Raw genomic sequence first — 14,253 nt, 5'->3', positions numbered from 1 at the left:
GTATCATTAGACTGGTCATACGTACCACGCGTCCACGCACGCCACATACCGTACAAACAAATACACACCAACCAATGAACACACAACCAACCCCCGCTACCTCTTCTTCTTCTTATTTGGTATCATGGCGTTGCACATTTTGTTTGTGCATTTCGCCACCTACTGTGCGGCAGTGTATGTTCAATCACATTATACAAAAATAAAAAGGGGTAATATATATATGTACATATACATTTCACCACCAACCAACCCTACAACTATATACCAATATTTCATTAAAAAACATCAAAAAAATGTCACACCCATCTGCCAGCTTCACTCCTGCTCCTACACCATGTCAACGGCCTGAGAGGGCGGGACACCCCCACTCAACACACCCTGTAACTCTTCTGAATTCAAATCTCATATACCCAAATACTTCTCTGCAGCTGCCACCACACCATCTATTTTCTGTGATTTACGTTCCCTTTCAGCGGTACAGCTGATAACCATTGCTATGAACGCTGAGAAGGCAGCCTCACTGAAGCTCAAAACACTATGGCCTCTCCCTCTGTGCTGACACAGATCTACGACTCACTGGGCTCCTATCAGGATTCCTCACCTTTGACCCATCCGCCACTACTTTCTTCACTGCCTCGGAATACAACACCTTCTGCACTACTCTCTGGCCACTTCAACCTGCCACTCTCATACCGGACACTTCCGATCCCCAGCAACATGGGCACCACGACAGTTGACACACACAACTTTACCAAAACTACACAATCCTCTGTCCAATGCCCTCCTGCACACTTCTCACAACTTGGAATCTCCCTCCTGCACACTGCTGCAACATGACCATAAACATTGTACCTGAAACAGAGCAGTGGATTCACCACAAACGCTCTAAGAGGATGATATATCCTAACATGACTTTGTCTGGTAAAGACTCTGACTCAAAAGTCAAACTGTTTCACCACGCACACCACCAGGTCTGTGTCGCGCCAAACGGCGGGCATCAAGAGCAAAGCATGAAGCAGATCTTGACCCAAGTTGCGTGACACGGAGCGCCTGCTTCCTTGGGTCAGAAGAAACATAAAGAAAAAGAAAAAGTCCACTTCAGGTTACCTTCACGGATTCTACTGTAACTCCTTTCCCACCCATCCTGAAACCACAAATGGATCTGCCAAAAGGCAAGGGTCCACTTTCCCTCAAAAATGTCACTCCTATTGAACTAGATTATTTTGTATTTTGTTCAATGATGTCAAGCTCTTCACCACACCTTCCACCTCACATAACTCGCCCTCATACACTACAATTTCTCCTCTAGAACTCAGTCTGGCTCATGGCTCACTCTGTTTGACACCAATCATTTTCAACACCCCATCTCCATTTTTATCTCCATCTTCCTCCAGATTCAAATCCAACCTCTGCTTTCCTCATTCTCTTCAACTGCCTCTTCCTCTTTTTTCCACCTCCATTCCTCTTCAGAAATCCACATTTCTGTGTCCCTGTCCCAATATTCCTGATCTTGCTCCAGGATTCCTCTTCAGAACCCCTTTCAAGTGAACCGTTCCAACCAGCCCGCTCTGCTCCTTCTTCTTTGGGATTGGATTGGTGGATCGCATCCAACTTTTAAGGTGCATACACCACCACCTACTGTACTGGAGTGTAAGGCCAGTCACAGCCTACCAAAAAGTAATTATCTTCATTAGTCCTGTTCATCTAAGAAGGTGAAATACCACTTCCCTCCCATTTACTCCCCCCACTACACCAACCAAACCCCAACCCCGTCCAGTCTCTCTCACCGTTTCACAAAATCTCTATCTATGTACATTACCAGTCAAAAGTTTATACACACCTACTTGGTCAAGGGGTTTTCTTTATTTTTACTATTTTCTACATTGTAGAATAATAGTGAAGACATAAAAACTATTAAATGACACATATGGAATCATGTATTAACCACAAAAGTGTTAAACAACAAAATATATTTTAGATAGTACATTCTTCAAAGTAGCCACCCTTTGCCTTGATGACAGCTTTGCACACTTGGCATTCTCTCAACCAGCTTCATGATGTAGTCAACTGGAATGCATTTCAATTAAAAGGTGTGCCTTGTTAAAAGTTCATTTGTAAAATGTCTTTCCTTCTTAATGCGTTTAAGCCAATCAGTTGTGTTTTGACAAGATACGGGTGGTATACAGAAGATAGCCCTATTTAGTAAAATAGTAAAACAGCTCAAATAAGCAAAGAGAAACAACATTCCATCATTACTTTAAGACATGAAGGTCAGCCAATCCGGAAAAGTTTCTTCAAGTGCAGTCGCAAAAAACGTCAAGACGAAACGTCATGATGAAACTGTTTCTCATGAGGACCGCCACAGGAAAGGAAGACCCAGAGTTACCTCTGCTGCAGAGGACAAGTTCATTAGAGTTACTAGCCTCAGAAATTGCAGCCAAAATAAATGCTTCACAGAGTTCAAGTAACAGACACATCTCCACATCAACTGTTCAGAGGAAACTGCATGAATCAGGCCTTCATGGTCGATTTGCTGCACAGAAACCACTACTAAAGGACACCAATAATAAAAAGAGACTTGCTTGGGCCAAGAAACACGAGCAATGGACATTAGACTTGTGGAAATCTGTCCTTTGGTCTGATGAGCCCAAATGTGAGATTTTTGGTTACAATGCGGAGTAGGTGAACGGATGATCTCTGCATGTGTGGTTTCCACTGTGAAGCATGGAGGAGGTGGTGTGATGGTGTGGGGGTGCTTTGCTTGTGACACTGTCTGTGATTTATTTAGAATTCAAGGCACATTTGACCAACATGGCTACCACAGTATTCTGCTATGATATGCCATCCCATCTGGTTTGCGCTTAGTGGGTCTATCATTCGTTTTTCAACAGGACAATGACCCAACACACCTCCAGGCTGTGTAAGGACTATTAGACCAAGAAGGAGAGTGATGGAGTGCTGCATCAGATGACCTGGCCTCCACAATCCCCCGACCTCAACACAATTGAGATGATTTGGGAGGAGTTGGACCGCAGAGTAAAGGAAAAACAGCCAACAAGTGCTCAGCATATGTGGGAACTCCTTCAAGACTGTTGGAATGGCATTTCAGGTGAAGCTGGTTGAGAGAATGCCAAGAGTGTGCAAAGCTGTCATCAAGGCAAAGGGTGGCTACTTTGAAGAATCTAAAATACAATGCTCAAAAAATAAAGGGAACACTAAAATAACACATCCGAGATCTGAATGAATGAAATATTCTTATTAAATACTTTTTTCTTTACATAGTTGAATGTGCTGACAACAAAATCACACAAAAATTATCAATGGAAATCAAATTTATCAACCCATTGAGGTCTGGATTTGGAGTCACACTCAAAATTAAAGTGGAAAACCACACTACAGGCTGATCCAACTTTGATGTAATGTCCTTAAAACAAGTCAGTGAGGCTCAGTAGTGTGTGTGGCCTCCACGTGCCTGTATGACCTCCCTACAACGCCTGGGTATGCTCCTGATGAGATGGTGAATGGTCTCCTGAGGGATCTCCACCCAGACCTGGACTAAAGCATCCGCCAACTCCTGGACAGTCTGTGGTGCAACGTGGCGTTGGTGGATGGAGCGAGACATGATGTCCCAGATGTGCTCAATTGGATTCAGGTCTGGGGAACGGGCGGGCCAGTCCATAGCATCAATGCCTTCCTCTTGCAGGAACTGCTGACACACTCCAGCCACAAGAGGTCTAGCATTGTCTTGCATTAGGAGGAACCCAGGGCCAACCGCACCAGCATATGGTCTCACAAGGGGTCTGAGGATCTCATCTCGGTACCTAATGGCAGTCAGGCTACCTTTGGCGAGCACATGGAGGCCCCCCAAAGAAATGCCTCCCCACACCATGACTGACCCACCGCCAAACCGGTCATGCTGGAGGATGTTGCAGGCAGCAGAATGTTCTCCACGGCATCTCCAGACTCTGTCACGTCTGTCACATGTGCTCAGTGTGAACCTGCTTTCATCTGTGAAGAGCACAGGGCGCCAGTGGCAAATTTGCCAATCTTGGTGTTCTCTGGCAAATGCCAAACGTCCTGCACGGTGTTGGGCTGTAAGCACAACCCCCACCTGTGGACGTCGGGCCCTCATACCACCCTCATGGAGTCTGTTTCTGACCATTTGAGCAGACACATGCACATTTGTGGCCTGCTGGAGGTAATTTTGCAGGGCTCTGGCAGTGCTCCTCCTGCTCCTCCTTGCACAAAGGTGGAGGTAGCGGTCCTGCTGCTGGGTTGTTGCCCTCCTACGGCCTCCTCCACGTCTCCTGATGTACTGGCCTGTCTCCTGGTAGCGCCTCCATGCTCTGGACACTACGCTGACAGACACAGCAAACCTTCTTGCCACAGCTCGCATTGAAGTGCCATCCTGGATGAGCTGCACTACCTGAGCCACTTGTGTGGGTTGTATACTCCGTCTCATGCTACCACTAGAGTGAAAGCACCGCCAGCATTCAAAAGTGACCAAAACATCAGCCAGAAAGCATAGGAACTGAGTGGTCTGTGGTCACCACCTGCAGAACCACTCCTTTATTGGGGGTGTCTTGCTAATTGCCTATAATTTCCACCTGTTGTCTATTCCATTTGCACAACAGCATGTGAAATTTATTGTCAATCAGTGTTGCTTCCTAAGTGGACAGTTTGATTTCACAGAAGTGTGATTGACTTGGAGTTACATTGTGTTGTTTAAGTGTTCCCTTTATTTTTTTGAGCAGTGTATATATATAATATTTGTTTAACACTTATTTGGTTACTACATGATTCCATATGTGTTATTTCATATCTTTGATGTCTATTATTCTCTAATGTAAGAAAACCCCTGTAATGAGTAGGTGTGTCCAAACTTTTGACTGGTATTGCACGTCATACAGTTCACAAAATATCAACACATGCTCCACTGTTTCGCCCACTAAACACTCACCACACAGACCTGTTTCATGTCTCCCTATCATCCACAACGTGGCATTCAAACCTGTGTGCCCAAACCGTAGTCTACTCTACACACCTTCCTTTCTCCTACATCCCATTCTCCCCACCTCTTTATTTACTGACTGGTGGTCATCAATTCGGCCGCATACACTGACACATAATTAGTTAACCGCTTACGAAAACGAACATTGAAATCTGGGATATACACCCCTGCCCCCACCCTACCACTGACTGGATCCTTTGAACTAGCTTCATATATCATTAAAAACTCTACACACGGTCTCACGTCACCCAATTCTCTCCTGCCCTCAATCATGTCCACATCTACACTTGGTTTAGGAAACAACCATGGAGGAGCGTTCCCCGATGCAATTGCCAGCCCTTTCCCTCTCTCCCCCAGTCCATACTCTACCACGTTCTGCCAGATTGTCCACCAGTACGCCCTCTGCTTTCCCAGTCCTCGCTCCCAGCATTCCCCAGGTGCTGTGACCGCAGGATGTCCTTCTGAACTCCCTTTCAACCTCGCCCAGTATGCTAATGCAAGTTTGTCCCTCCTATCCACCTGCAATGTCTCAACAGGTGTCATCCTGAAGGCACCCACACACAATCTCAGGGCCCTTGACTGTATCCTATCCAGGCGCTGTAGTAACGTTTTGGCTTCCGATCCATATACAAAGCCCCCATAATCCACAGATGACCTGATCAACACCTGGTACAAATACAACAGTGTTTGTTTATTCGACCCCCAATCATATCCTGCCACTGCCCTCAATATCCTGCCACTGCCCTCAATATCCTGCCACTGCCCTCAATATCCTGCCACTGCCCTCAATATCCTGCCACTGCCCTCATGAGGTTCAGCACCTTCCTACACTTCATTTCAATATATATATATATATATATATATATATATTTTTTTTTTTTAACCTTTATTTTACTAGGTAAGTCAGTTAATTAAGAACAAATTCTTATTTTCAATGACGGCCTAGGAACAGTGGGTTAACTGCCTGTTCAGGGGCAGAACGACAGATTTGTACCTTGTCAGCTTGGGGATTCGAACTTGCAACCTCAACATGTCTCTTCCACATAAGCCTCTCATCAAACCACATACCTAAATACTTAAACTCAGACACCCTAGACTCTTAGAAAAAAAAGTGCTATCTAGAACCTAAAAGGGGTCTTCGGCTGTCCCCATAGGATAACACTTTGAAGAACAATTCTTGGTTCCAGGTAGAACCCTTTTGGTTAAAGTCAGAACCCCTTTGGGTTCCATACACAGTGCATTCGGAATGTATTCAGACCCCTTGACCGTTCCACATTTTGTTACATTACAGCCTTATTCAAATATGTATTAAATTGTTATTTTTTTCTCTTCAATCCACACACAATACCCCATAATGACAAAGCAAAAACATTTTTTTTCAATTTTTTTGCAAATGTATCAAAACAAAAAAAACTGATATTACAACTACATAAATATTCAGACCCTTTACTCAGTACTTTGTTAAAGCACCTTTGGGATCTGGCTGTGCCACTCAAGGACATTCAGAGATTTGTCCCGAAGACACTCCTGCGTTGTCTTGGGTGTGTGCTTAGGGTCTTTATCATGTTGGAAGGTGAACCTTCGCCCCAGTCTGAGGTCCTGAGTGCTCTGGAGCAGATTTTCATAAAGGATCTCTCTGTACTTTGCTCCATTCATGATTCCCTTCGATCCTGAATAGTCTTCTCGTCCCTGCCGCTGAAAAACATCCCACAGCATGATGCTGCCACCACCATGCTTCACCGTAGGGAAGGTGCTAGGTTTGTCCAGATGTGATGCTTCGTATTCAGGACAAATAGCTCAATCTTGGTTTCTTCAGACCAAAGAATCTTGTTTTTCATGGTCTGAGAGTCTTTTAGAGGCCTTTTGGCAAACTCCAAGCGGGTTGTCATACGCCTTTTCCTGAGGAGTGGCTTCCATCTGGCCACCCTACCATGAAGGCCTGATTGGTGGAGGGCTGCAGAGATGGTTGTCCTTCCGGAAGGTTCTCCCATCTCCACGGAGGAAATCTGGAGCTCTTTCAGGTTCACCATCAGGTTCTTAATCACCTCCCTGACCAAGGCCCTTTTCCACTAATTGCTCAGTTTGGCTGGGTGACAAGGTCTGGGAAGAGTATTGGTGATTCCAAACTTCTTCCATTTAATAATGGTGCAGGCCACTGTGTTCTTGGGGATCTTCAATGCTGCAGACATTTTGGTACCCTTCCCCAGATCTGTGCCTCGACACAATCCTTTCTCAGAGGTCTACAGACAATTCCTTCAAACTAATGGATTGTTTTTTTCTCTGACATGCACTATCAACTGTGGGACCTTATATAGACAGGTGTGTGCCTTTCCATATCATGTCCAATCAATTGAATTTACCACAGGTGGACTCCAATCAAGTTGGAGAAACATCTCAAGGATGATCAATGGAAACAGGATGCACCTGAGCTCAATTTCAAGTCTCATAGCAAAGGGTCTGTCTACCTATGTAAATAAGTTATTTCTGTTTTTAAACTTGCAAATACTTCTAAAAACCTGTTTCCACTTTTTCATTATGGAGTATTGTGTGTAGATTGTTGAGAGGGAAAAAAATATTTAATACATTTAGAATAAGGCTGTAACGTAACAAAATGTGGAAAAAGTCAACAGGTCTGAATACTTTCCGAATGCGCTATAGAACCCATTCCACCGAGGGTTCTACATGGCACCCAAAAGGGTTCTACCTGGAACCAAAAAGGGTTATCCTATGGGAACAGCCGAATAACCCTTTTGGAACCCTTTTTTTTAAGAGTGTACCTATATCCTGACCATATATTTTCAGCCTTACGTTTTTAGCCTTCCTCCTAGAATATACCATAAACCCGGACTTGGCCACAGACATTCTAAACCCTCATGTTAGATACCAATCTTCCACTACAACCACAACTTCCTGTAACTTCCTCATCACATATTTCACATTCCCACCTCTCTTCCACACAGCCCAATCATCGGTATACAAGGCCACACCCACTCCCTGTCTCAGCTCCTTAAATATGTCATCTATCATCAGGGTGAACAACACCAGACTAACCACACTTCCCTGAGGAATACCATTGTCCATTTCAAACCCCATTGACAATTCTGACCCCACCCTCACCCGTATGACTCAATCGAACAGGAAGTCCATGATCCAGTTATACAGATGTCCCTCAATGCCCAATGCACGCAACTTGATCAACAACCCTTCCCTCCACATGGTATCATAAGCTTTCTCAATGTCAAAATACACAACACTCATCACCTCTTTAATTGTCAGAGCCTTGGCTATCTCTTTACTAACTGTCAACAGGGCATCCATGGCAGACCGGCCTCTCCTGAACACACTCTGTGCTACACTCATCAAACCCTTAACTTTCAAGAAATACATCATCCTACTCACTATGATCTTTTCCATCAATTAACACATGTTGGATGACAGCGCAATAGGCCTATAACTGCCCACACTAGCGGTATCTTTACCTGGTTTTACAAAGGGCAACACCAGCTCACGTTTCCACCCAGCAGGTATCACCCCAGTCCACCACACCTTATTATACAACCCTAACACTGCTTCCAACACACTGTTTGGTACATGCTTAAACATCACATAACACACCCTATCTTCAGGAGCAGTCTGCCCGCAGCCCTTCCAACACCCTTGGCATCTCAAACATCCATAGCCTCTCCTGACTCCCCTTTTCTCTCTAAGACATTGCTATGCTCCTTTAACTTTTCCCTACGTCTCCTCTTACTCTCATCACACAGGTACTCACATCTATGAACCGCTGCAAACACCTCTTAGGACATTTGCCTTTTCTTCACTTGATACAGCTGTGACATTTCCTTCTACCAACACTGGAATTTCAGCAGTTTAACCCTTCCCAATCATTTTTTAATTTTTCTTCCAAACCTCACCAATTTTGGCCCCGATCCCAATAGTGGAGCAAAATTCACACCATGCCTCCCCTTTCACTGTCTTAATCATTCTTCTGGCCATCACTCTCTTTCTTTGATACTTCATGATACACACTGGAACAGTCACATCGGCAGCTGATATAATTACAGACATTACTGCCTCGGTGCACTCCTTCACAGACCCCTCCATTGATCACGTTTGTCCCACACAGTCACACAGGTACTAACATCTTCCAGTTAGCTTTCTCAAAGTACCACCTTATGTTATTTTTTTATTTTACCCGGTAAGTTGACTGAGAATACATTCTCATTTACAGCAACAACCTGGGGAATAGTTACGAGAGAGGAGGGGGGATGAATGAGCCAATTGTAAGCTGGGGATGATTAGATGACCATGATGGTATGAGAGCCAGATTGTGAATTTAGCCAAGACACCAGTGTTAACACATCTACTCTTACGATAAATGCCATGAGATCTTTTAGTGACCACAGAGAGTCAGGACAGCCATTTAATGGCCCAATAGAAAGACAGCACCATACACAAGGCAATGGCCTTGAGGCATTGGGATATTTGTTGAGACCAGAGGAAAGGTTGCCTCCTACTGGCCCTCCAACACCACTTCCCGCACGCGCACACGCACGCATGCACACACACACACACACACACACAGAAAACGATAACTCCCTACCGTGGTTTCTTTCATCACTTCCCATTCATTGACACCTCCCTGCCACCACTGCAGATACCAATGCCAAGTCCGAGCATTGACTCTCACCACATTGATTCTCATCTCCCTCCCGTCAATAACACACACTAATCCCCTGTTATCCATACATTGTTCAAATGTACTCCCATTGTCGTCTTCATTATGGTTATTAAAATCACACCATATTAGCTTCTACCCCTACAGGTCCTATCAATCCCTTTAACTTTGCTAACCAGAGAGGTTTGCAGGGGTTATAGAAGTGAACTATTACAATATTACCCCTATTCCTACATACAGTTGAAGTCGGAAGTTTACATACACCTTAGCCAAATACATTTAAAGTCAGTTTCACAATATCTGACATTTAATCCTAGTAAAAAGTTAGGATCATGATAAAATAATTCCACTCTGAACCCTTATAACTGTGTGAAATTGATTAGAATCATAAAATTATAATCTGATGATGTGTGTAGTTTTAGTCAGAATTAGGTTAAGCAATGTATCTGTATAGTGGAAAAACACAGACTGTCTGAGCAAGGCGTAGTTTAGGATTTGAACCTGCGTGTGTGTGCCTAGTAAAATACCGAAGAACAATTAAAACTGTGTTTGAACTGACCTGGCTAGGCCTCTGAGAGACTTGGGAGAGGACAGGGAGTACTTCTCAAGGTCTCCCTAATCTCGGGGGAATGGAACTGTCGGCTAGGTAGTGATACACATTGGTGAGAACTATGGAGAAGGATAAAACTCACCTACTGTTTATGTGTATGTATGTGCGTAGGATACCTGCTGTTTGTGTGGAAGTACGTGCGCAGCTATAAAATTGATGTTTTTGTATTCTTGACTTTGGAACGTTCTCTGAATAAACGGTACTATCTTTTTGCATAAGCTGAGTCTTTGACTAATTACTATTAAACCCATGGTCTTACAGATCTCGGGGATTGGTCAGAGCTATTGACTGATAGTTATTATCATTGGGATTGAAAATTCTCGTGACAGATCACCACTTTATTTTAAGAATGTGAAATGTCAGAATACTAGTCGAGAGAATGATTTATTTCAGCTTTTATTTATTTCATCACATTCCCAGTGGGTCAGAAGTTTACATACACGCAATTAGTATTTGGTAGCATTGCCTTTACATTGTTTAACTTGGGTCAAACGTTTCAGGTAGTATTCCACAAGCTTCCCATAATAAGTTGGGTGAATTTTGGCCCATTACTACTGACAGAGCTGGGGTTAATAGGCCTCCTTGCTCGCACACGCTTTTTCAGTTCAGCCCACAAATTTTCTGAGGTTAGGGCTTTGTGATGGCCACTCCAATACCTTGCATTTGTTGTCCTTAAGCCATTTTGCAACAGCTTTGGAAGTATGCTTGGGGTCATTGTCCATTTGGAAGACGCAATTTGCAACCAAGCTTTAACTTCCTGACTGATGTCTTGAGATGTTGCTTCAATATATTCACATAATTTTTTTCCACATGATGCCATCTATTTTGTGAAGTGCACCAGTCCCTCCTGCAGCAAAGCACCCCCAGAACATGATGCTGCCACCCCCGTGCTTCACGGTTGGGATGGTGTTCTTCGGCTTGCAAGCGTCCTCCTTTTTTCTACAAACATAACGATGGCCATTATGGCCAAACAGTTCTATTTTTGTTTCATCAGACCAGAGGACATTTCTCCAAAAGGTACGATCTTTGTCCCCATGTGCAGTTGAAAACTGTAGTCTGGGTTTTTTTTTATGGCGGTTTTGGAGCAGTGGCTTCTTCCTTGCTGAGCAGCCTTTCAGGTTATGTGAATATAGGACTCGTTTTACTGTGGATATAGATACTTTTGTACCTGTTTCCTCCAGCATCTTCACAAGGTCCTTTGCTGTTGTTCTGGGATTGATTTGCACTTTTCGCACCAAAGTACGTTCATCTCTAAGAGACAGAACTCGTCTCCTTTCTGAGCAGTATGACGGCTGCGTGGTCCCATGGTGTTTATACTTGCGTACTATTGTTTGTACAGATGAACATGGTACCTTCAGGCGTTTAGAAATTTCTCCCAAGGATGAACCAGACTTGTGGAGGTCTACAATGTTGTTTCTGAGGTCTTGGCTGATTTCTTTAGATTTTCCCATGATGTCAAGCAAAGAGGCACTGAGTTTGAAGGTAGGCCTTGAAATACATCCACAGGTACACCTCCAATTGACTCAAATGATATCAATTAGCCTATCAGAAGCGTCTAAAGCCATGACATGATTTTTCTGGAATTTTCCAAGCTGTTTAAAGGCACAGTCAACTTAGTGTATGTAAACTGCTGACCCACTGGAATTGTGATACAGTGAATTTATTATAAGTTAAATAATCTGTCTGTAAACAATTGTTGGAAAAATGACTTGTGTCATGCATAAAGTCCTAACCGACTTGCGAAAACTATAGTTTGTTAAAAAATAAATTGTGGAGTAGTTGAAAAACAAGTTTTAATGACAAAGTGTATGTAAACTTCTGACTTCAACTTTATTTCTATTCCTCCTACACATTCCAATTCCTGTATCTCCAATACTCTGTATGCCATCCTCTCTTTAACGAATGTAGCACAACCCCCACCGGCCCCACCACTCTGTCACACCTAAGAGAACTGAGTCACGGAATCACCAGCCCAATCTCCTAAACCAACGATTTAAAACGTATGTAAATTGCCGACGAAGAACTACAACTCCCAGTAGAGCAGCCATAGTTTGCAAAATGACATGACCCAGATAGGTCATCGGGCTAGCCGCTGCTCGGTCGTCGGTATGTGACTGTTCACTTTGCTTTAAACCTATCCCTATAGAATCTTACATTAAAACAAATGAATGGATTGTATTGGCAGGGCTACTCTTCAATGATGTCTACTCTGCTTCAAAGTTTGCTGTGGAGGGGTTCTGTGAGAGTCTAGCAGTACAAGCCATGAAGTTCAGTGTGAAGTGAGTCTACATTTAAGGAGATCCAGCCACATCACTTCACATGAGTCATACATCAGTAACTAAACCAACACTCGGCAGTAATAAGACTTTGCCCTAATGCCCCGACAGTGAACCCGCAGGTTATGTTTTCATGTAGATGATTAGCCTGAGATAGGGAATAGCTGATCGCACATGCATGTGCAAGCAGGAGGATTCCCTCAGTTAAACAGTGGTCTTTTATCTCTCCCTGCTCTGTCCATCTGTCCTTCTCCCGGCTCTGTCCATCTGTCCTTCTCCCTGCTCTGTTTATCTGTCCTTCTCCCTGCTCTGTCCGTCTGTCCTTCTCCCTGCTCTGTCCATCTGTCCTTCTCCCTCTGTCCATCTGTCCTTCTCCCTGCTCTGTCCATCTGTCCTTCTTCCTGCTCTGTCCATCTCCCTGCTCTGTCCATCTGTCCCTCTCCCTGCTCTGTCAACCTGCCCCTCTCCCTGCTCTGTCCATCTGTCCCTCTCCCTGCTCTGTCCATCTGTCCTTCTCCCTGCTCTGTCCATCTGTCCTTCTCCCTGCTCTGTCCATCTGTCCTTCTCCCTGCTCTGTCCGTCTGTCCTTCTCCCTGCTCTGTCCATCTGTCCTTCTCCCTGCTCTGTCCATCTGTCCTTCTCCCTGCTCTGTCCATCTGTCCTTCTTCCTGCTCTGTCCATCTCCCTGCTCTGTCCATCTGTCCCTCTCCCTGCTCTGTCAATCTGTCCCTCTCCCTGCTCTGTCCATCTGTCCTTCTCCCTGCTCTGTCCATCTGTCCTTCTCCCTGCTCTGTCCATCTGTCCTTCTCCCTGCTCTGTCCATCTGTCATTCTCCCTGCTCTGTCCATCTGTCTTTCTCCCTGATCTGTCTATCTGTCCTTCTCCCTGCTCTGTCCATCTGTCCCTCTCCCTGCTCTGTCCATCTGTCCTTCCACTCTGAGGATGACTCTAGTGGAGCCTGGTCCGGTGGGGACAGAATTTAAGAGGAAGGTGTACGAGGACGCTGAGAAGATGGACCTCGCGGGGGCAGACGAGGAGACTGCTAGGATCTTCCGTGAGATCTACCTGCCCTACTCTAGGAAGGTGTTCAACTCTCTCGCACAGACACCCGAGGAAATAGCAGAGGTAACACTCTGTTATGTCACTATCTTATATTTTGTGACTACTATCCTAGTATTATTTGGTATGCAGTCTTAACATCTCATCCTTTGGTGGCTAAATGGGACTAATCGCTCTACTCTACTCTCTTGCAGCAAACACTTCAACTGATGACAGTGAGCCTCCGTTTCGCCACCAGACCAACCGTGTGTACATGCCCATGACTGACCTGAAGCACGCAGACCCTACCGGTCGTCTACCCCTGGACACCTTTTATAAGCTGCTATTCAAGCACGACAGTCTATTCACTGCCAGTCTGGGGCTGCTGCGCATGTTGCAGAAGAGGAGCTCCAATTGAGCAGAAGGTTGGAGACAGAGTGAATAACCTAGTGAGGAGAGATAGGGGGATAGAGAGAGCAGAAGGTTGGAGAGACAGAGTGAATAACCTAGTGAGGAGAGATAGGGGGATAGAGAGAGCAGAAGGTTGGAGAGACAGAGTGAATAACCTAGTGAGGAGAGATAGGGGGATAGAGAGAGCAGAAGGTTGGAGAGACAGAGTGAATAACCTAGTGAGGAGAGA

General features: G+C 44.7%; 1 protein-coding gene across 1 annotated transcript; it reads left to right on the top strand.

Annotated features, from left to right (window-relative positions):
- Positions 1-12,484: 12,484 nt before the first annotated feature.
- Positions 12,485-14,138, top strand: LOC121847323 (retinol dehydrogenase 8-like). The gene is made up of 3 exons (XM_042327931.1): positions 12,485-12,578; positions 13,517-13,700; positions 13,829-14,138. The coding sequence occupies exons 1-3, from the start codon at positions 12,562-12,564 to the stop codon at positions 13,895-13,897; spliced, it is 270 nt and encodes an 89-aa protein (XP_042183865.1). The 5' UTR covers positions 12,485-12,561; the 3' UTR covers positions 13,898-14,138.
- Positions 14,139-14,253: the final 115 nt, after the last annotated feature.

This window comes from Oncorhynchus tshawytscha, linkage group LG09 (genome assembly GCF_018296145.1).
Source record: "Oncorhynchus tshawytscha isolate Ot180627B linkage group LG09, Otsh_v2.0, whole genome shotgun sequence".
Lineage (NCBI taxonomy): Eukaryota > Metazoa > Chordata > Actinopteri > Salmoniformes > Salmonidae > Oncorhynchus > Oncorhynchus tshawytscha.
The sequence above is the reverse complement of the archived record's forward strand: the minus strand, read 5'-3'. Positions and strand labels throughout refer to the sequence as shown.